The sequence below is a fragment of the Nipponia nippon genome, unplaced genomic scaffold, assembly GCF_047370975.1.
Source record: "Nipponia nippon isolate SJK-2023a ecotype South Korea unplaced genomic scaffold, ASM4737097v1 scaffold_1, whole genome shotgun sequence".
In the NCBI taxonomy this organism is placed as follows: domain Eukaryota; kingdom Metazoa; phylum Chordata; class Aves; order Pelecaniformes; family Threskiornithidae; genus Nipponia; species Nipponia nippon.
In genome coordinates this window covers 84721677-84743674 of record NW_028262290.1, presented here as the reverse complement: position 1 = coordinate 84743674, position 21998 = coordinate 84721677, and the positions used below count along the sequence as shown (strand labels likewise).

General features: G+C 37.2%; 1 protein-coding gene across 2 annotated transcripts in view; it reads right to left on the bottom strand.

Annotated features, from left to right (window-relative positions):
* LOC148057446 (uncharacterized) overlaps positions 1 to 21998 on the bottom strand; it is a 53139-nt gene that overhangs the window by 9337 nt on the left and 21804 nt on the right. Inside the window, exons 1-2 of one of the 2 annotated variants that reach the window (XM_087775556.1) lie at positions 13715 to 13813; positions 10721 to 10915 (exon numbers count right to left, since the gene is read on the bottom strand). The exons of the other annotated variant lie outside the window; for it this stretch is intronic. Of the exons in view, the coding sequence (XP_087631682.1) occupies positions 10721 to 10832 (112 nt within the window). The 5' untranslated portion in view covers positions 10833 to 10915; positions 13715 to 13813. Of the gene's footprint in view, positions 1 to 10720; positions 10916 to 13714; positions 13814 to 21998 lie in introns of those variants that run through there. 2 annotated transcript variants of the gene reach the window in all.

The window sequence follows — 21998 nt, the reverse complement described above, 5'->3', positions numbered from 1 at the left end:
CCCAATTATCTGAAAATTAGCAAAGGCATTTTTTTCCTTTTAGTGGGTTATTACATTTACAAAAATAACTGCAGAGTTACCTCCCAATATTCTTAACCACATACCAAAAAAGCATGGTATAGAAAAAAGTTTTCTTTCTATAATACTAACCGAAGACACATAATCTGATTCACAGAAGTGTTAATTAAAACTCATAAGCAGTGTAAAACAACTTATAAATATGACTGTATTTTTAGGAGATATTTAACCACCCTGGGGAAAAAAAAAAAAAAAAAAACCACAAACAAAACAAAACAAACAAGAAACAACCCTATATAAAGCTGTGTATCATGGAAAGATTGTGTTTTAGATCCAGCCTCCCATAGGTGCATAGACCTGACAAGCTTTTAGCAAGAATTTGTTATTAAGTACTCTGAGCAAGACTGCAATCTTTTCAATACATTTGTGCTAGTGAATCCTGTTTACAAACACAAAAAAAAGACTCCACACAAGTTATATCTGCTCTTCTATTGATTAAATTCTTTCAGTATGATTACAGATATCTCTTTTTTTCATCCATACTGTGGTCCCCAAACGAATTATTAAATTCTATCAAAATGTTACACTGTAACTGACATTAATTAGACAGGGTAGTGTGTCTATTGATGAAGGCTCTGATTGCAGTCACAAAGTATGTATGTGTGTGCGTGATAAATGTGCTTTTTCTGTATCTCTTTTTAGATACCTGGAGCATGCTAGAAGGCCTTCGTCTTCATACAGAGTTTCGGATTATACTCAGTGAGCTACAGATATGATTCAGAGTGATTCCCATGTACCATTTCACTACAGCTAATTGAGTCACAGGTCACAATTAGTCAACCTTAAAAGTGGCAAGTAACTGTTAGACTATTCTGCTCTACATAGAAAAATGCCAGTCCTTTGTTTATTACTTATGCAAACAAAAAAAAAGGTAATGCAGCAATTTGGTTTCTTTGTATACAGTAGACTGCATGGGCATGAGGAGCTTAAAAGCTTTCAAAAAGTGTTCAACGAGACAACAAACACTTGCTTCTATTGCTTAGGCTGTTATTTTGCAGATGGTTGCATATTGTTTTGGTGGTCTGGTGGCTATTAAACTGATTGGATAATTTAAAGTTAGGGCAGCTCTAAGAGTCCTTCAGGCCATGTTTCTAGTCAAAGCTGCCTGTGCACCCAAGAAAGCGCTCTGGTAATGGGGAATCGCAAATGGAGACTCTCTGCTCATGGCTCCCTTCCTCTCATCAGCCTCTTACTTACAAATCTGAAAATGCAGTAGAGTAGTGATCATCAAGTCAAGCTGTTCCCTATTTCTGAGGTCCTTTTGCATCAGAAAAATGCAGAAGATTGCTATTGTTGAATAAGATTCAACTGGTACTGGCAGCAATACATGAAAAATAGCTTCTTTAAAGATATTCTTAAGCTTATAGTATTTCCTTTCTATGCTTTCTCTTTATTTTGGGGAATTCTTCTCACTTCTGTGATCAATATGATGTTTTAAGTGGTAAAATGTAGTCCTAACATAGCTGAAACTGCAAGAAGTCGAGGATTTTTTTTTTTTTTTGAGATGGATAAATGTGTATGTACTAATGATGAAGGTACATACTGTAAGAAGGTCACTGTGGTGCCTAATTGACCCTGATAACTAATAGGTCAACACAGAATTAAGTACTTGGGAAAAACAATTATGTTAAATTAACAAACTCCATTGCCTAAGTTTCTTCCCCTTATCTTTCAGCCGTAGATATGTATTTACAGCTGAAGCTGGACTGCATGTCTGAAAACTGTTTTCAAAGCAAATTGCGAGCCCTAATTAAGTCTCACAAAACCCTTGTGAGACAGAAGGTGAGTTAGGTTTTAGCTCCATGTCTTCTGAGGCCCAGGCCCAAACTTAATACATTAGACAACACTGCTGTCTGGGCAAATCAATTAACCTACCTGCTTCTGCATTTTCACTTTTCGGTCCTGTAAACATGCACAATGCTGGCCTCTTTTCAAAGCTAAAATACCCCAAGGAATCAGTCAGTCATTCACCTATCATTTCATTTAATCTATGCAACAAATTAGTCATAGTTTGTTAACTGCAGTTGTAGCTTTGAACTCCCATTTCTCTTGGCTGGAAAACTTATCATAAGTCTACTGGGAAACAAGGTCACTTCAACACTTTTCCCTCAGATATCAGATAGGAATGGAATTACATTTTGTAAAAAAAAAAAAAAAAAGAAATATTCAACAGTACAATTAAGGTTACTTCTTTTTTCTTGGTAGAAGAGACTTAAAGAAGTGTTTTGAATGTTTAGAGAAAACTGTTGGTTCTGTCTACAATAAGGGTTTATCATGCATCATAGTTTCTTTTTTTAGTGGAAATATACGTTGCATCCATGGTTCTGTGCAGCACGTTTAATGCAAATCATCTGTGCGCCTAAAAAGGCTTTTGTCACTGTACTTCTAACTGAGCCACAAGTATTCACAGACACATTTCCATGACTGAATTTTCCTGCGTGCAGAGGAACACAAGGAAAAAAATTACAGATTATGTCTGGCTTGCAGGAAAGAGCGTCTCTTACTAAAAATGCTTTTCAACCATATTTTATGTCCTAATATGCCTTACTTGAATATTTATGACATAGATTAATCTCCATCTAAGAGCCAGCTACTTGTACTTACTCTTACATTTTTCCTGTTGTATTTTGATTTTCTTGCATTCATTTACTTGTACTAATGTCTGGAAGTACACTGTGACATTTTTGTCAGTGTTAAGTGGTTTGCTTATCTATGGGGAGCACAATGAACCTCGTTGAAGAGGTTTACAGAGTTAAGACAAGTTTGTCCTTGACAGCACATGTAGAATTTTCATCAGCTAAAGGCACCAGTGGATTCTTGAACTGTACGCAGCACAAAAATAATTGAAAGGTCATATAATTTTCAAGAAACGCATGTAATCCTGTTGTCACAAATCTCTGTGCTTCCTTATACCATATTTCTACCTTATGTCTTGCCACCACAGCTTGTCTGATCATGTATTGAATTGGACTGTGGGATATTTTGGTAAGCAAAGTATATCGAAGGAAACCTGTTTATTGTATCCCTTTAAATACAAAATTATTCTCATTAATCATTTTTTTATTTGAAAAAGTAGCCTATTCTGCTTTTTCTATTAATTATTAAAGGAAAATAACATTTAATATGTACATATTATAGATACATTTATAATATTTATTGGGCTACATTTTAAAAGTCATCTTTCCTGAAACTTTAGGTTTCACAATTAGCTTTTCCTAGAAAAAATACTATTTTAACAAAATTGTTGATATAAAGATTTAAACCAAAGTTTGTTATATCATAAAACACTGCAAAATTATTCTGCCTTGAAAAATTAAAACAAAAATAATATTAAAAATGTCAGGGTTTTTGAAGCTTTCATGCCATTTTTACCAATTTCTCTGATCTAGATTTTAGAAATAATAAGCAATTTACAAAAAATAAGTTTATTTAAGTGGTGCATAAACTTACAAAATAATGAAAACTAATTTGAAAATAAAGCTTCCTGCCATCAAGCCTGATATGAAAAAAAAATCTTTAAAGAATTCAGCAGTTTGAAGAGACCTGTAGATGGCATAAAAACATTGAGAAGGATTAAAGATACTGTTCTAGAAGCTAAGAAGTTATTTACATATGGTGCTTGGAGATATAAGTGAAGCTAAGAATGAGAGCAAGTCATTCAGAGTGTTTCTGCCTTCAGGCACAACTTGAAAATCGTGACACAGCTACAGAGCAGAAAGGTAGTTCTGTGCGTATGGCAGTGAATCAGCTTGCTGACGATGCAAGCTGAATTCCTTGCTCTCTGGTTGTCTTTTGGTGTGACCTTGTCTTATACATTAATAGCCCTTTGAGGGTCTCACAGCTGTAATTCATGCACGTTATGGTGGGGAAATGTCTTTAGATGTCAATCCATGGTAAAGCAAAAGCACAAGTATGAAACTTAAGAAAGAAAGGACTCTCAAAGGGGATGTTCAATAGGCAAGAAAATCTGTGAAAAATTCTGTGCATATTAAAGTGAACATAATAACTATGCACAAAAATTTAAGCTTTTCTTCCCTGCTTTGGTAATAATTTAAATGTAAAGAATAACAACAGAATTAGAGCTCCTTTTCTGTGAGCTACAGTGAAGAAGCCCCAAACCCTGGCTCATCTGATATCTATCTGGTCCTACATGCTCTGAAAGGCACTAGGCATTTGCATTTCTAACACCACAGTTGTAATGCACTTTGAAGTCTGTTCAAACATGTACTTTATTCCCAAATTGACTGCTAAGTCCATGGAAAGGAACCAGAAAGCACTGAATTATAGGTCATTCACATGTCAGAGTTCCTTACAGTAAGGCTGCTAAGCCTGAAGCACTGGTAACTGTATTTCAAGGGAATATTCACTAATGGATTAGTCAACATATAACATTAGAAAATTAGAGTTTCTGACCTAATTTCCAGTGGGTAAGCAGGCAGAAAACAGCCATGGAGGCTAGAAGTTATCTGGTTCTGTGAAACGTTTTAGTCCTGTCCAAGAAGCATTTTTTGCTGAAATCTTGCATTACCACAAATTTCCTAACCAGGTCTATAAAGTATAATTATAAATTCCAGGTCTTGAAATTATAGTGAACACAGCACATAAATACAATGCAACAAATTCCCCCTCAGTTTTACACAATCCTTTTGTTTTTCTTTCTTTTCACCTTTGGCAGCAGCAGGAAGGTAAAAACAAGCTGAGTAAGACTGGCAATGCCAAAGACATGTTTCAGGCTTTTTGAAGGCGCACAGATGGTGATCAGGATGATGAAAATCTATATAAAACAGATTGAGCATCTCTGTTCATTGACAGTAACTCTACCATCACAAATGGATCTTCAGATCTCTCCTAGAAAAGTATGATTCATAAGGTAAGATTGACACAGGCTGTAAATCTTTATCAATGACTATCCTATCTGCTTTCTTTTAGATCTGTGAATCACAAAAGCCTAGAAGATTTGAGATGAAAGAAGTTAGCTCACCAAGTCAGTACATTTCTTCTGCTCCAATGCAGGATCAACTGTATCTCAAAAGTCCTTGTGAGATATTTGTCTAACATCTCTATAATAACCTCTAAAAGAAAGAGATTCCCAGCCCCCTAGCCAATCTGTTACCATGTTTGTCTATCCTTACCACTAAAAAGCTATTATTAATGTCAGATCTAAATCTCTTTTGCTGCAGTTTAAGCCCATCACAACTTTTCCCAGAGGATGTGAAGAACAGTTTATTCCCTTCCTTTTTCAGTAGCTTTTGTTGTTGAAAGCTCTTACTTGGTCCAGCCCTTCATCTCCTTTCCTCTAGCCTAAGCACACAGCCATTACAAACTTCTATAATATTGTATGCTATATAGCTATTACTATTATGCACATTTACAAGAGACAGAATCTCCTCAATTACTAGTTTATAAGAGAACAGCAATCCAAGTTGGTCTTAGCAGGTTTTAAGAGTAAACTAAACTGCTAAAACCACTAATTATTTGAGGATGTTAGCCTACAATACTACAGCTACAAAATGATATAGAAGAACTCATCTTTGAGGCCATGTCTAGGTGGACAGCTGCAAACATCTGTGCATCTGCTCCGCTTGTGCTCAGAGGTGGCTGGAAGCTGTTCAAAGATACTGCTACGGCTCATGGTCTGGGGCTCTGGCTCAGCACAGCACACTGCCCTTATTGCACCGTATCAGGTTACAAAGAGCTTGCATCAGCATGTCTCGGAGCAGGAACAAAAGAGCTGCATGACCATTTGCACCTGTGCATGAAGATATATAAACATGTTTTGGGGCAGTATCTGCATCTTTATAAGCTGCAGTCAGTGAAATGAACCTCAGTCTTCCCTGGGGCCACAGGACGCTATTGTAATGCAAATAGCCAAGTATGCACAAGGTATTATAATACAAATAGCCATACACATACTCCTATGCACAAGTACATATTTTTAGATAGGTTCTGCTTACACCTTGTATACGATACAGCTGTACATCCAGTAATGTACCCATAAAGAAGTCAAGGTGGGAGGGAGACAGGTGAGTCATTGTATTGAGTCAGACACAGCACTATTTTACCTTCAAGGTATGCATTTTCACATAGTGTCACGGGAATGACTCATTAATGTAAATTAATAGGGAAGTAGAACTCCAATACAAGGAAAGAAAAAGCCACCTTCAAAACAAAACCAACTTTGAAATCCTTGCCCTTTATATTGCTATGTTAGTGAGCATCACTGCAGATGAAAAAAAAAAAAAAAAACTTTCAAAAAAAAGCTTTTGAAATGTCAAATGTACTCTTTATTGCACAATTTGTAATAATTTATGGTTATTAATCTCTAAGGTTCCAGGAACTGTTGTGTCACTTTATAAGAAGGTAGGTACTCTAAATTTCTGAGTTATACAGTATCCTGAAATCCAAAAATTTTGGAAAAGCAGTGCAGCATATGTAAGTATGATATAGATAAAAAGCATGTCCAAATTTGGAAATATTCATGGGTCCCATCAACACTTACGTAGTTAGAAATGTTCACTCTATCTGTAAATGTGATGCTGTTTCATGTGGAGAAACATCTTCAGAAAACAGGCTTTAATTTTCCTGTTCCTTACTCTTTTGACACCAGATGGCAGTGTGATATACAACCATTATATTCACCCTAATTAATTGTGATTTAAGTGGAAGAAAATCTTTATTAATCAGTTTGGTTACTATAGCTATGTGATTAAAAGGCTTACTAACCCTCTTGCTCACTTTCAGTCTTCGAAGCAAGCAGCTGTCATAGTACCAGAGACTCTCTTAGCCTTTTTGTTGTCAATATTCAAAGTACAGTTCAGCATTAGCATCAGTTTTGTTCAGCCCTTTTAGTCTCGCTAGCCTTTGTCTAAAAACACTTGCTCACTGATCAAGAAGGGGAGAGATGGCAGATTCGGGAGCTGCGTATCTAGTTTACTTACCGTGGAACCCCAATCCACAGCCATAAATGAGTAAGTACCTTGAAGTGATCAATCATTCTCACTCACTGCCTTCCAGCTTATGTGCTATTCTGCTCATAGTTTTAAAGCACTGTAGAAGAGTCTGAGCCGATCATCAAGTAAAACAAACAGTACAGGCCTCTAACTCTGAGTAAAGGTAATACTAATATTTTCTTTGCCAATCTCTGAATTTTACATCCCTAATGGTTGCTCAAAACAATGGAGCCTTCTTCAGCACGTCTTGCAGATTCTTCTCTGCCCCCTTTCCACCCATGCTTCATTAAATAGAACCAAGTATTACACAAGAGCAGTTACTGTGCCAGACAGAAGGAGCACAAAGAAGAATTTCTGAACGCTACAGCAACATTTAAATTACATTTTTTTACAACTCCGGTGAATTATATCAGGAGCCACTGCCTATTAGACCAGTGGCTGGAAGACTGTCCCTATACATCATGCATAAGAGCAAAGTTTCTTCAAAAAGACAACGTAATAATCCTGGGAGATTGGAATCATGTTGGCATATTTAACTTGAAATCTGTTGAAATACAACCCAGATGAATCATAGAATAATTTAGGTTGGAAAAGACCCTTAAGATCATTGAGTCCAACTGTTATCCTAACACTACCAAGTCCCCCACAAAACCATGTCCCTAAGCGCCATGTCTACCCATCTTTTAAATACCTCCAGGGATGGTGACTCAACCACTTCCCTGGGCAGCCTGTTCCAATGGTTCAAATAGGACTTTCAAAGAATGCTGCCAATCTGTGAATGGCTTTAAGGACAGCAACAGTGTTTTCAATCAGAAATTATGCTTTTAGCTACAAAAGAAGCCCTTGTGAGGCATCAGAAAATCTATGTTGAAAGAAGAACCAAAAAGATTGTAAACAGCTGCCAATTTTGTGTTAGGTAGGCCGCAGTTTTCTAAGTTCTGATGGTGCCATGAGAAGGACTTGAGGGCTTCTACTGCCTAAACAGAGCTTTGCAAAGATCAAATATATATATTACCTTCTTGTTTATGGCCAAGCTTTGAATATGCTTCTAAGAATAAGAAGTTCTCTGGGGTACAAAAAATGATGGAGGAGCTAGTCAAAAAGCCATCTATTTCTGAGCTATAAACCATTGATTTTAGTTTTTAAAACCTAACCCTAATTTTAAATGTAAAAATTCTGGCATAATTAATCTCTTAATAATTGCAGACTATGGTAGAAGACAAATACAAATTTCCTTTACAAAACAGGTGTCCATAGATGAGAAGATTTATGACACAATCGTCTGTACATACTAAAGTGCCAAGCACTACCAGCTAACCATGTTAAAAGATGGTACATGTAACAGGATACAGCTTTGACTCTAATGTCTTTGAGCAGCATGTAGGGCCAACTCCTGAATAAAAACAATTAGCACAGCTCCACTGAAATCAATTTATACCAGTTCATGCTCACTAATGTTGCAGGTATAGTCTTGGAAATTACTTTTTTCCCTATTGCAGCTAAGTCTAGAGCAATGTGTCCATCAGTAGTAAAGGAAGATGGCAAAAGAAATCCACTACCTCAGGACTTCACTGTCTTGTCAACAATCCAGATAAAGCCCACAGTGTTTTAGCAGCTAGATGCAGTTGCTTCACACCCAATAATCTTCCATTTCTCCTTTACCAGCTGAAGCTGGTATAGGGTTGTGTTCTTTACTGCTTTCTAAAGGGATTCTCTTCAGAAGGGATAAGTTTTCTGGTGATTCTACAAAGGATGGCACAGACTGAGGAGAATGATTTCACAGAGTAAGAAATGGGTACCATGTTGCCTCTTACTTCGAGTTTTATAGAGTCAGTCAAAATTTTTGGAGGTCATCTTCAGTATGACAGAGTGATATAAAACACAGTGAAAAATGGTCTGGGTCTTCCTTTCTAGTCTCTCTAACACTTTAAGCCTTTATTCTTTTTTAAAAAAGAGAAAATTTAGTGTAATACTGGATTCTGAGCATCAGTTAGATTCCACTGAAATGCATTTATATCAAACCACTTGGAAGAAAAAAATATATTGTTTAGGGTTCCTTTGTTGGTTGGTTTTGAGGTTTTTTTTGTTTTGTTTTGGGGCTTTTTTGGGTTTTGGTTTTTTTTTTTGAGTTTTGCTCCAATAGATTATATATATAAAAATATATAATATATATGAAATATATAATAAATATATATATAGATTTTAATCAAAACAAGGTTCTCACATACCAGATGTTTGTAAATCTAAAGCAGGTATGTATGTGTGTTAACATGATTTACGCCTCTGTGAAATATGGGGGCAGCAGAGGGGAAAGGAAGATGCAACAGAAAAAAAATTTTCTCCTCCCACTGCCCCCATATAGAAACACAAGTCCTACTTTTTTTCCTATGTCTTTCTAGTTCCACAAAAAAGGGTTCAAGTAATATTTCTTTCTCTAACACATATGAGAAATGTTATTGTGCTTCCACTGACTTTTTTCACCCATTTCTTATACTGAACTTTTCCTCCCCATGATAATTTACTATTCTACATCAGCTTCTAATGGTAAAGAAACAAAAAGTTCATCCATGTTTACTCAGGAGAGGTCCTGTCTGAAATCCACTCCCTCATAGTGCTTCTGTATTAAAAGCCATAAAATTAATTTCCTGTTTTTAACACTTCAGAAGACAAAAACAGAGCAGTAATGTTTGAATGCCAGAGGAACTGGGGTTTTTAGTAGCCAGTTCAAAGTAGTTCTTCAAGATCTTTATTTTTGTAAATTGTAGAGTTTAACAAAAGTTCCTAAGACCATATTATTACCAGCATTTTTCTGGATGAGAGAAGATTTAAAAAAAAAATACAGAAAAATAATTGCTAAATATTTAAAGCTTATGTAACAATATATTCTGTTTATTTCTGTATTTTACATATAAGAAATCCTTTAGTATTAATTTTTAAATACCTTCTATTTCGTCCTATTTATGTGTACCTATTAGGCCATATTTTTTAACAGCAGAAGAGGAACAGCTGTGTTTGAGATCAAATTTGATTTTAGGTAGGTTGAAACTATATTATGGAAACTGGCACACACGTATCTTCTGTTAGTGTGAATGTCCATTACTTAGTGGTACACCAATAAGGTATGCTAGTCCTGTCAGAAACCAGAGCCTTCCCCCACAATAGGCACTGTGTAATGAAAAGACACTGCTTTTGTATGGCTTGCACTGGTGCTTCCTGCCCAGGGGCAACACTTGGCTTTGTTCTTGTTGAACTTCATGAGGTTCCTGCTGGCCCATTCTTCCAGCCTGTCTAGGTCTCTCTGAACTGCAGCACTGCTCTTGAGAGTACTGCCTGGTGTCCCCCCCCCCAGTTTGGTGTCATCTGCAGACTCAAAAAGAGTGCTCTCTATCACCTCCTCCAGGCCACTGAAAAATATGTTAAACAGGACTGGTCCCATGACACACTTATCTGGTACTCTGCTTGACACCAGACTCCAGTTAGACTACAGCCTGCTAAGTACATCCCTCTGAGCCTGATCATCCACACGTTTTTTTACCTGTCTATAGCATCCTAACTTAGATACAAGAATCTAGTGACAGACAATGTCAAAAGCCTTGCTAAAGTTCAAATAAAAGACAGCCACCATTTTCTCTTACCCACAAATTTCATCGTTTGATCACAGAAGGCAATCAGGTTGGTCAGGCATGATTTACCTTTCAGTAAATCCATGATGTCTGTTTCATCTTCTCCTGCCTGTGTCCAGAAATGGGCTCCGTGAGGACTCACTCCAGACACTGAAGTTAGACAACCAGCCTGTAGATCCATGGGTTGATTGTTCTGCCTTTCTTGAAGGTGGGTGTGACATTTACCTTCCTCCAGTTGTTGGTGGCCTCCCCTGATCTCCACAACTTTTCAAAGACAATAGAAAGCAGCTTTGGAATTACGTTGGCCTTGTCTCTCAGCACCTTGGATGAAGCCTTTGGGTCCCAAGGACTTGTGTGGGTCAAATCCTTGCAGTTAATCCCTGACTCGATCCTCGCCCACTACTGGTAGTTCTCCTCCCCAAACCCAGCTTTTTAAGCACAGAGGCTTGAGAGACCTTGTTGGTGAAGATGCAAAGATGACACCTGGTACCTCACTCTTACCTGTATCTGCTGTCACCAAGTCACCCACAACACTCAGCAACAGGCCCACATTTTCATTGTTCATCCTTTCTTCCACATAAGTATGCAATACGTAAGGTATGCAAGGTGAGTCAGGGATGTGGGAGTGTAGGGGGGAGTTGTTTGGGGGGAAATACGGGTGGGTTGTTTGTTTGCTTTTTTTTTTTTTCTTTTACTTTTTATTTTTTTTATTAAACTGTATCTTGAGGACTTATGTCCTGTTGTACTAACAAGGATCACCTGCTTCTCACATTTGCTATACAAAGGAAATGGAGAAAGAAAAAAAATTACATAAATTTAGAACCCAAAAAAGCAGGAAAAGTAAAAGAGACAAGACAAAAGCCTGCAGACTACATCACAAAAGGAGAGAGAAGTAGCAGAAGACTGAACACATGTCAAGGTATTTTGCAGGAGCATAGTGGGAGAAGATCATAGAGCTGCAATCATCTGCCAGTCTTTGATAAAAGAAGAGACAAGAAAAAAATGGAGAGGTCAAGAAATGACTGATGGTAAGGCACAATCACTTCAGTCAACCTGAGTCTAATAATGCTGTCTTGCCGTGCTGTTTGAAAATGGCTGACAACAGCAGCAGTGCCTGTCAATCTGTTCCTTGGCACAGGGTTTTGGGTCTTTTTTCTTTTCTCAAAATGTAGAGATAAAGAACAACAGAACAGACATAAAATAAAATGACAGCCACAAGGTCTGGGTACCATCAAGCGGTAAAAAGACAAACTTCCTAGAAAGGAAACAATGTTGAAAATCCACTGTAACATTAAGAACAAATTTCAGGAAAAAGAAATATAGACTAAAAATAATGAAGATGAACACGCTTCTCAGTACATGCAGATATCTCAACTCTAGCATTAACACCAGGCCTAATCTCAAGTTTTCTCAGTCAGCATTTTACAGACATCAGGGCACATGTATATGTAGTTATATAAAATTGCCTTGCACTCCCCCAATTCTAGACTCTTAAGGTGAAAAGGTGCTTCCCAATGGCTCTGTCACCACGACATCAACTTGTAGAACCAGATGTAGAGTTGGTGGTGTTTTGGGAGATGACTTCCTTTCTACCCTTTCTTCTATTCATCCCTCTTATCGCCCAGAAGGATGTGGTATCTCTCCTATGTCTTTAAAGAAATATATGAGTATGGTAGAACAATCTTGGCAACAATGTATGATCAACTTAGGAAAATACATGAATTTTGACATGTATTCTGACGAATTGGGACTGTGAACCTGTGTCCACACTAGCCAGAATGTATTGACAGTACAGCTCAAAACTGATGTATTCTCTCTGAGAATATCGGTCATTATGTGCCATGAAAAAAGGGGAAACTACCCAAATCTTTAGCATAATGACTCTTGCACATGACTTTCCAAAGAGTAAAAAGAGAGTACTCAATGGAAGAGAAAAAAAAAGAAGGTAAGACTGTTGAAAAAAAGAAAAAACTAAATGGGCAATATCTAAATGATACATCCTACTTCTCATTCTGAATGAAAATATGGATGTAATCTTAATAACTAAATCCTCTACTTTAGAACAGAAATTTTAATGAGGATCACTTGCTTTTAACTTACCTCCTTTTACTTTCTCCCTGTAATCCTCCTTTATAAAATCCCCCTGCTGTACACTTACTCAAGAGGAGCAATTTCCCTTTGTGTTTCTAATGACCTGCCTTAATAACAAAGTTGATTCAAATATAAAACTCCAAGAGTTCTAGTTGATGAAAATATTAACATTACACTGAGGATATGAAATCCAGTAAGTGTAACCAATTAACAAGGTGATTTATTTTAAACCTTTTTGTTATACTTGATAATAACATATATGAAAAGAAGCATGTCATCTTTTAAAATAAGAGCTTAAGATCTTGTGGAGATTTCTTAGCGAGTACTGTTTAGTAAAAGGCTCTTTTACATGGAACAGTAGTGTCAAACGATAAGAATTAATGAAAGTTTCAACTACTTCGCATGCAATCAAAATGGTTCTTCTTGCAGCATTGCCCTGTATAATACATTAGTCAGAACTTGGTTTAAGTTAAGCAGTTAGAGATTTTCTTTAAAATTCCATCCAAAGAAAAAAAAGCTTTAAGAGCTAACAGTATTAATAGTCTAACTAAGAACAGTTATCCCTTTACTGTCACTTTTCATTCTAGCTGCCATTTTATTTTATTGCTTTGTCCTTCCTAAGACAAGACTTTGTCATTTATTTTACCTTTGGTCTAATTGATTGTCCTAACCTGGTGTAAAATGGGAAGAGAATCATTAATATATCCACTGAACTGCAATGGCTTACACCTACTGAAGAGTTATAGACGCTCATTTTGTGAGGAGTCCAGGTACACAAGAAATTATTCAACTAAATTTCAAACTTAATCAACTAAAAGCATTGGGCTGTTACATTTTTCCACCCCTATGCTTGAGTATCTCTAACGATACTAATGCTACTACCCTGGTCATCTCAGCAGTGACTCAAACCTTACATGGTGCAGAATACTATACCTACAGTTGACTGCAACTTACTGTTTCTGTTTATTTTACCTTAGTAGGGTATCTTCTGTAAAAGGCACTGAAATTGGATCAGGTAGTATCTCTTGAAAAAAACACCTATTGCTGTTAATTCCAGTTGGTGAGCTTCTGGGGTGCATCTACAACAGAGCAGATGATTTTCAAAGACTCAAAAGATAAGCAGACATTCTGATTATGAATACTGCTTATTATCAAGTGTTTGCAAGTAAACTAGCCTTATCAGAAATTCTTTGAATCATTACAAGCAACTGCCTGTAAAACCTGTTTGGTTTTGACTTATCTCCTTAACTTCACAACATTTTTCTTTTATTTAAGTTTGGAAACATTCCACCTTTAGACAATTTTGATATTCAATTCAAGTTAAATTAATCTTTAATTTCAAAACTAATATCAGCTAAAAATAAAAGATATTAGAAAGTAAAATGAGATCAAGTATTTTTAAATTACCAGGCCAGTCAGTCTCACCTCTGCCTGGCAAGATCATGGAGCACATCCTCCTGGAAACTATACTAATGCACATAGAAAACAGAGATGATTGGTGATAGCCAACATGGCTTCGCTAAGAGCAAATTGTGCCTGACAAATTTGGTGGCCTTCTATAATGGGGTTACAGCATTTGTGGATAAGGGAAGAGTGCCTGACATCATCTAGCTGGACTTGTGCAAAGCATTTGATGCTGTCCCGCACCACAACCTTGTCTCTAAAATGCAGAGATGTGGATTTGACCTGGAGCTGGACCACTCAGTGGACAAGGAATTGGCTGGATGGTCGCACTCAAAGAGTTACTGTCAATGGCTTGATGTCCAGGTGGAGACCACTGATGAGTGGTGCCCTCAGGGGTCTGTGTTGGGGTGAGTATTATTTGACATCTTTGTCAGGGGCATGAACCGTGGGATTGAGTGCACCCTCAGCAAGTTTGTGGATGACACCAAGCTGAGTGGTGTGGTTGATATGCTAGAGGAAAGGGATGCCATCCAGAAGGATCTTGACAGGCTTGAGAGGTGGGACCACGCGAACCTTAAAGTTCAACAAGACCAAGTGTAACGTCCTACACCTGGGTGGGGGTAATCCCAAACATGGATACAGGCTGGGTGATGAGTGGATTGAGAGCAGCCCTGCAAAGAAGGACTTGGGGGTATTGGTAGATGAAAAACTTGATTACGAGACAGCAATGTGCGCTCATAGCCCAGAAAGCCAATCGTGTTCCGGGCTGCATCAAAAGAAGTGTGGCTAGCAGGTCGAGGGAGGCGATTCTCCCCCTCTGCTCTGCTCTCATTTATGTCTCAAAGTTAAGCAGGCAGTTAAATGCTCCGTGGGATGGGAGCCCAAGATTGTAATCAGCCTGGACCCAGTCCTGGACTTCAGAAACCAAGACCATATGAATGAAAGATTTCCATTCAGAGAGAATCCAAGAAGTGACTTACAGAAAGTTGCTTTGTAACTAAATGGAAGGAACTTGGATAGTTATTATGGAAGATTAGTTATTATTTCATCCAAACAATTATTATTACTTCTTATTTATTTTCTGCTTTTAAGTAAAACTGGTTAAAGGGAACTGGTAACCTTCCAATTTGTGAAATATTTGTGTTTATAGTATACCATTGTAACAAGAGAATGAGGCATATGTGACAATTCCTTTTTTTAAAAGCAAAATTCCCGGGGAAAGCGAGTGAGGCAGAAAACAAAGAAAGATCCTAAGATGAGCTGCCTAGTAGGACTATCTATCAGCCTGAGTCTTTTCTCACAATAACTCCAATTTTGGGTAACCTAATCCTCTCAGTTTCCTGGCTTCATTTTTATATGCATTTTCATATGCATCATAAACTGTTTTTTTGATTTGCTGTCATCACCAAAGCCAAGTTAAGAAAATGTTTTTTGAGCCCCTTATATGCCACATATTAAAGTAGACATCTTTTCTGTGAGTGTTTAATGGAGAAAAAACCTCCAATTAGCCAAAGTATATTTAAAATCATAGAGCATACCTTTGTTCATTTCTTAATAGCAGTTGGCACTCTGTGCGCTGCAGGTGCCATCTTGGCTCAGAGCTGGCTCTCACATGCTGTCAGGAACATGCTCACAAGCCAAAGTTAGTTGCCAACTTGGCACTCAGAAAGCAAGCCTGACTCTCTGTTCTCTGTGTTTCTCACAGTGACAGTTGCACACTGTTGCAATCACAGAGTCTGGCACAAGAGGAAAACAACATTTTGGCTCCTAGAGGCCAAAATGCTTTGTGCAAACTAACACTGACACCAGTTGTCAAAAGAAAAGAGCTTTCCTTCAGTCCAGGTAGAAGCTAACCACGTATACAAATTCATTTTTTTATCAGTCGGTCTTGTCCTAATCCACAAAACCCAGGCCCTTATACAATTCAAATACTATAATTTTGTTTCTGGATTATGCTGGGCATTTCTTGAATTAGTATTAGGAGATTATATAAAATATTAATAATAATGGTAATAAAAATCAAAAGGGTAATGTCAGGCACCTTTAACTGGTACCTCGATAAGCTGATAATGACTCCTTAGTGGGACACACTAGTCATGGGGCAATGCTGAGCACCAGTATAGATGAACTACGTAAGGGTGTCCTCAAGACTGCGCTCCTTTTGTATCCACCCTATGTTGTGTAACTCACTGAAATTTTGCTATTGGTTTTAACAGGATTAAAACGGGATCCAAACCAGCCACCACTGATGTTAGCAGCAAATTTTACACAGTCTTATGGTAGGAAAGGGTTTTTATTCTGAGGACCAAAGAATGAGACCATTAAAAAAAATCCTCCGTCTTGCAGCCCAGCCTAGTACCCTTTACTCTAGCATCAAGTATTTAGGAACACCCGTGTTTATATTCACATCTACAACTCCACTACTGTCTAACCCTGGGGACAGCCGCAGCCTGTGTGCCCTTAAATGTTGACCTTAATTAACACTTCAGCTCTAAGGAGTCAACCTCCCCATCCCAACTCCAGCTCCAAATTTTGGGGGAAGTACACTAGACTCCAGAATTTAGGCCGTCATGGGTTAATAACTCTCCAGACAATAGATTTGTGCTATGCCAAAAAGGAATTCAAGATGCATTACAACGAAAGCTGTGTTCAGACCATACACTGTGATGGGAGGAGGAGACTTGAAGCTACTTGACTTCAGAGAGAACAATTTATGATTCGGTGAACTGAGAGGGTCAGAGAGACATAAGTGATCTTGATCATCTAGTCTTGTGATAGGACATTCACCAGGGAGCTGAGCTGAAGTCTTTGCTCCAATAAATTTTCAGTTATTATACATTAAACAGCCCTTGGCTAATATACTAAGTAGTCAGTCAAGCAAGTTGTGAACACTTTTTCACAAGTGTTGTAATCACTGAGCTTCAAAGTCATGATCCTTTTCACATTTTTTTATCGAGGCCCATGACCTTAAATCGTTTGAAATATACTGTACCTGGACAACGGTGTGCCAGCAGCTTCTGAAGAGTCAAAGTTTTGGACTCCTTTCATATTATCTTTCTGCTAGCCAACAGGACTCTTACTAATGACAAAAGCTACCTCATATTTGGGAAGCATGTCATGTTTATGTACAACAAGGTTTCAGCAGCACAATGGCAAGTTGCTCTACGGGCTTTCTGGAAGTCCACAACTCTGTGCATAGTACGCACTCAAATAGCAGCCTAGTACAGTCTGCCATAATGGGTTTAGCTGTCCAGAGTTTGTCGGATTATTGAGAATTAGCTTTACCATGAGGCAAGATGAAAGGATTAAAGAAAACAGTTACAATAATACAGTAACAGTTAGAAACATATGATTAAGATTTAAATTTAAAATTTAAAGCCTTCCAGTTTCCTAATCTAGCATCTTGATATGTTTGTGAGGCTGTACTACTAACTTTAAAAGTCATACCAAGCTGGAATGCCCTGAATAGTTCTAAATATTTCCTGCTGTCATAGTGAGAGAAGATTACCTCATAGAGCCACGCTGTGTGATATGCCCCTGCTTTATCACAAAAAGCAATGACATACCTTAATTCATTTGCCCTTCATGAGAGATGGGGAAAAGCAGTACTGTTATTGGGCAGTGATGCAACACATGGCAGTGCAGAGGATTCTGTCATTTCCTTTTTCCTCTCCTCTACTTCTCAAGAACTCTTAATTAACATTTCATTTTGTATCTTAATTAGGCTCATCCTTGCATCTAGGCTGAGACTGTTTTCCTCCACAAACAAGCCACATAAAACATAATAGCATAACTTTGCAAATTAGATGTCATGAGAAGTATTGATTCACAAACTTCAAGTTTTGCGATGTTTAGCTTCTGAGGAGCTTTACATGAAGACTGAAAAAAAAAAAAAATCAGATGTGAGAAAGGGTGTACCAAGCCTGACCACTTTGCTAGATCTAAGAATATCTCTCTGGGCCAGAAGGTGGCTTCAACAGAAACAAAGGAAGGTATTCTTACCTATTCTTTGACAATAAGTGATCTGTAGGACTAACAGTGATATGGATTTATTCCATGCTTACGTAGGGGAGGATAATAAGTACTTACACATTCATCATAATGAAATGCCCAAATACTCAAATTATTTAATAAAAACAGTCCAAGTGGCAGCATCACGAGTACATACTTCCTTTAGAAAACAAGACGACCAGCAAACTTCAAGTGTCAGTTCCAGGACAAGATGTAGACTCTGATTCCCAAGAGGACAGTAGTGCTTCCTTAAGACTAGGAAAGGGCACTACCTGGCAGAAAGGAATAGAATTTAAGACATTTGTTTCCACAAGATTTGTCATTGACTATGGCCCCCAATTAGAGCGCTTGCACTCATGCATCCCACTCTGATCCAAAATATTACACCGGGCATGAGTACCTCACTCACAACTACGGTAAAAGTAATCTACAACTTAGAAGGTATTGCAAAAGTTTATAACACTCAACTTCTTTTATGAATTTATCCCCAAGTAGTTGGTGTCATGAGACAGCAAACCAGGGGTCATGAGCTGTTCCTTGGATTTTTGAGATGTAGCCTCCAGGAGCCCTTTTCTCTTTGGTTAATTAAAAAAAAAAAAAAAAGAAACTCAGATAAACCATCAGAGGAACAAATTTACTCTACCCCAAGATACCACACAGTTTTTTTCATGATTACTTCATCTCTCAATGCCATCAAAAGTTCATTTTCATACCAAAGCAAAAAAAACTCAACCTATTCAAGAATGACTGCACAGAAGGACAGAGATCTGTCATATCCAGAATCTGTTAAGTTTTCATGCATTCAAGTCTCCAGCTTTGCAGTGATTTGGACAGAATGGTGATGGATTCTGACACCAGCTCGTTCATCCAAATTGTAGTCAGTGATCTGAATCAGTGATTCTCAACCCTGCTGAGCTGGAGAGCTCTAATCAGTAAATTGCCAAAATATGGGGCTGATTTTACTCATGACACTTGTTTCTTTTTGTGTGCACTACTGCTAGAATCTGAGATGTTTAAGTTGAAAGTTACATTCATATAACGTTGGTATGCTTAGGTTAGAAATTTGTACTGTAAAAATGCAAGAGTAGTTGGACTATTGTAATTTTCTTTAACATAAGCCGGATAAAGTGGTTGCTGATCAGTAACATATGCAAAACCTTTTGAGAGTTCATTGCTTCCTGCAGACAATAGCCTGTATCAGCAAAGTGTCACAGGGAATACAGAGAAGGCTGGTTTTCTAGGGTTTTAATCTTCTTCAGTGATCAGGAAAAGTTCTTTTTATTTCATATCTGAAACTCAAAAAACTCATTTGTATGCTTCATGCTGTTACATTTATGATCTGATCATGAACTGCAAGACTGATTTTGAGTTGCTTGTATAGCTGGTAAGCTTAGAAAAATTTCACTCAATATGACTAGAAAACTGGTGATGAGGTCCCAGACAGGTCATGAGGATCAGCTGTGCTCCCTCTTCCTTACAGTATGTCAAAAGATAGCAAGTATTTTAAATCTATGTATTATTAGAACACTGAAGTCACATATGCTGTAGCTTTTCAGAGGAAACACATCACTGCTGACTGGGAAATACAGAAAAATAATCCCAACACTTTAAAACAAGTTCTCTTGTGTTTTCAGGAGTATTGCTTTCTGCCAGTCCTTCTTTACAAGCTCTATATTTGTAGTCATTCCACAGTGCCTCCTGTAAGGCAGTGAAATTTATTTTTTCCCTCACACCTCAGACTTGGCTTGGGATCAGCCCTGCACAGCAAGCAAGCAACATAGCAAAGCAAAGAAAGCAATATTCTCTACCATTTTGTACAGTATTAAATGGTAAACCTGTGTGTCTGAAAATATGGCCTATATACCCTTGTCATTTCTGAAAACAACATCATCCATGACATGAAAAAGCCATTTACATAGCAATTCTACAGGAAAGGATGTAGCTGAAAGTGTTATAATGTCTGTGGCATGACTAAAGTAAACCTTTTATTGTTAATATTGGTTCTGCAGGGCTAAAAATATTATTGCACTGCAATGGATTCAAAATTTATGAAATTATTTCAAATGTTTTATATTTAAACAATATAAAGAATTAGGGGTTTAAATTTTTTGGCAGTTTAGCTTGGAGAGTTGATAGTTCCATTCTTTTCCCACAAGCCATCTGAAATCACCCTTATGTTTTTAAATATGTGAAGGGATTCGTGTGATTCCTAGAGCTGAGGTTTTAAAAGCAAAATAAAACAAAAATTCTGTAGAAAAAATTCTGCCCCTTTATTCATAGCTTGTTCTCTTTCTGCTTTAGTATTAATGGCAACTTTGAAATTGTATATAGTAGCAAAGTGCTTTCATCAGAAGCTTTGGGGATATTTATCAGATACTAGTGCTTTCTACAGGCTGATTGGTGTGTCTCAGGGGAAGAAGTACAGCAAAACAATAAAAGTTGAATTCTTAATGTTATTGCTTTCAATATACAGTTTTGAGTTATTTCATGTATATCATATCTTCTGTGCATTTACCCTGATTTAAGAAAAAGAAAGTCAGAATTTACTGCTTTAGGAACCTTGACCTAATCTCTAACAAGAGATGCCAAACCTGTTCTTTTTTCCCCTGAATTTAATTTAAGTTTTATATTTAAAAAGAAATTAATTACTTTTTGCGATCATTTTTTATATCACTACTTGAGAGGAAATTATGTGTGTAAAGAATATTGACCTGCTGAAGATAGACCAATTTAAATCAGTGCTACAGAACCTTAGTATAAGCAGTGCTTGTTTGCCTCAAGAATATGAAGCTGGAGCTTTGCCAAAACACAGAATTAGGCCTTGCTGCTAATCCTAAGTATAAAACTTTGATTGAGTAACTGAAATGGTTTAATAAGACTTGACAAGAATCAAAGAAAAGCTAGAGGAGCAAGAGCTAGCAGAAATCATTGGACTTCATGATTATGGATTTAAATTATTTAGAAAGGACATTGGTTTAAGAAAATTTTAAACACATTTCCTTTCTGGTTAGCAATTTCAAATTAATATAAGCTATTTGAAAACATTTATCTATAGGGAATTGACCAGTTTGGAGTAAAATTCATTACTACTGATGAGCTTGCAAATGTAAAAATTATCTAACAAACTCCAGCAGGTTTGGTGTTTCAAAGATGCACCCAGAAAAAGGAAAAAATATCCTAAAACTCGTATGTTTTATCTGAACTTCCCTTCAAGCCAAAGAAGTAATTAAGGCCTAACATTCTTTAAGAAAGGAAATTGAATTTAATAGGAAGCTGGGTTGTTCAAATCCTCTGAAAGAATCAAGTCCTTGCCAGTCTTGGTAGATTTTAAGAGAGTATTGCAGAAGGTGGTGTTCTCTCACTCTGTCCTCTTCCTCAATTGTTTGCAGACTTCTGATTCTGCCAAACTCCCTTTCTCCCAAAGTGTCAAGCGACCATACTGCTTTAATACTGAGATGTGGAACATCTCTAGCTATTGTTCTATTGAGCTACAAAAACCTGTCCAGATTACTTCATGGACAACAACTTTGAGCTTATGAATTCCTTGCAAACTGTTCATTTCATATTAATTTACCTGCAGGCTTTCTCTGTGCCTAACACGGAATTGTTCTCCCTGTATTGATTATAGAAGAATATGTGTGTGGGTAGGGCTTAACACATTAAGAGTATGCAGTACTCATTACTGGGGATGTATTATGGGCAAAGTGTTATCGTTTTGTTTTCTGGCTTGGTTGACTTAAATGTTATTTAGAAGAATAGTCAACAATAAATAATGAACCTTGTTTGTATGCATAGCTGTATATGCATTCTTAAAAAGTGCAGCCATTCTTACAAATGCTCA